General features: G+C 37.4%; 1 protein-coding gene across 1 annotated transcript; it reads right to left on the reverse strand.

The window, feature by feature from the left end:
* Window positions 1–282: 282 nt before the first annotated feature.
* On the reverse strand, window positions 283–1,428 carry LOC110919417 (putative F-box protein At3g10240). The gene has a single exon (XM_022163687.1). It carries the CDS (start codon window positions 1,426–1,428, stop codon window positions 283–285), a length of 1,146 nt encoding a protein of 381 aa, XP_022019379.1.
* Window positions 1,429–1,831: the final 403 nt, after the last annotated feature.

Consider the following 1,831-nt stretch of genomic DNA (forward strand, 5'->3'; position numbering starts at 1 on the left):
TTGATTGCACACAATTAAGTGAATAAAAAACCATCACATTCTGGTTTTTATCTTTTTTTTTTTTTTTTTGGCTGAATTAAATCTGAGTTTTTAAACTGCATGCTTTTGAATCTTTTTGTAGAATAGAATCCTTCCAAAACATAACATAGTTTTAATTAGTTTAGCAATACTTGTTTAGAAGCATAAGGGGTTTGTAAAACACTATATAAGAACAAAAACTCCATAAGAACACACATCTAAGAGCTACCAATAAGTGCAAACCTCAAATCTTGTCATATTTCTCTACAAAGGCGCCATTCTTTCAACATAACACCGAATATGATCAATCCAGAATGTTCTTGACAACGGTAATTGGTGACCCGGCGTGAATTGTACTGATTTAAAACATCTACTCTTCCTGTTGTAGGCAAGTACATTCATCACATCTCCAGAAATATTGCGCGAGGAAATAATAATCTCGTCCATAATAACAGAATCTCTAGGGATCGGGCAACCTAACTTGATCAAAGACTCGGGGAATATAATTATTTCTCTGACCCAAACACGGTTTTCATAGTCTTGTAATACCCATATATGCATTCCATTTTTTTCCAACACATGATCATCATCATGACAAACAACACCAATACAACCATTGATTTTTAAGAGGTCAGGATAGTAATCGCTTTGCGCCTTATGATCAATTACACCTTGAGGAGTGTTAATTATTAAAAACTTCTCTGTTCTCAAGTCAAACCCCAAAATGTCATATGTATCTAGAAGCAAAAGATGCACTACACTATTCACACAAACATTGATGCAGTGACCGTTGACTTCGAATACCAAACTATCCCAATCAAACCTAATAGGAGGCTCAACATATATCTTTCTCCATGAATAATTCGACAAAGAGTAAATCATAATCTCTAGGGTACCAGATTCAAATATATCCGTGATGATTAAAATCTTATGTTCGTTTTTAGACTCATCAAACCCAAATAAGTAACACCCTCTTGAATTGAAATCTAGATCTTGTTCAGGGAGTTTAAAAATCTGGTGCGTGCTAGGGTTTACAACGAAAATTTGAGCTTGTTTTGTATCATAATAATATTTGACCAAAGCAAAACATACTAACCCGTTCAAATGTTGAACTTCTGTTGTATCATAATAATCAACGTCGTTGAGTGTCATGAGATGAGTGACGGGCTCACCGTCAAGAGAGGCGGAGAGCAGGTGTTGTTTTCGAGCGGAACGATCGTGAGCAGAAATAAATAAGGAGGTGCGGTGAGGGCGAGTGGAGTGAAGTTTGGTGAATGATGGACTGGAGAGGCGCAATAGCCATGGTTTAGAGAGGGATCGAAATCGAAGTATGGATTTGATGGGGAGTCTGGAGAAGATGTCTTCCATGATTTCAATTGGGATTAAAATCTCTGCTTCTAGGGTTTCCATTTTTTTCTGGATGCAGGAGGGAATCGTGATTTTTTGCATGGGCAAGGATTTTTTTAGTGGATATTCAATTATTTTGCCTTTTTTTCGGTCGGTCCAATCATTGTGAGGGCCCAATACGAATTAAAAATATGGGCCCTTTTCCATGTTTCATTGCTACCAAACTCTTCTCTTTGTTCGGGCCTGGGACAAGAGATAATAAACTAATGGACGCACACATAGGCCGACTTTGAGCTAAACGTGGTCGATCATCACCGACGAAGGTGAAACTTTCTATTGGCTATCATCGAAGTATCGGTTCAAATTCATGTGCTTTGTGAAAGATTTCAGTCGTTGGGTAGACATTCAAAGTAGTCGCGTCTTGATCATCTCAGTTTTATGCATTTAGATTGATTATACCATCTAC

The sequence above is a fragment of the Helianthus annuus genome, chromosome 2 (assembly GCF_002127325.2).
Source record: "Helianthus annuus cultivar XRQ/B chromosome 2, HanXRQr2.0-SUNRISE, whole genome shotgun sequence".
In the NCBI taxonomy this organism is placed as follows: domain Eukaryota; kingdom Viridiplantae; phylum Streptophyta; class Magnoliopsida; order Asterales; family Asteraceae; genus Helianthus; species Helianthus annuus.

Excerpts from the sequence above, each read along its gene's own strand:
- LOC110919417 (XM_022163687.1), bottom strand. The coding sequence starts at position 1,428 with ATGGAAACCCTAGAAGCAGAGATTTTAATCCCAATTGAAATCATGGAA.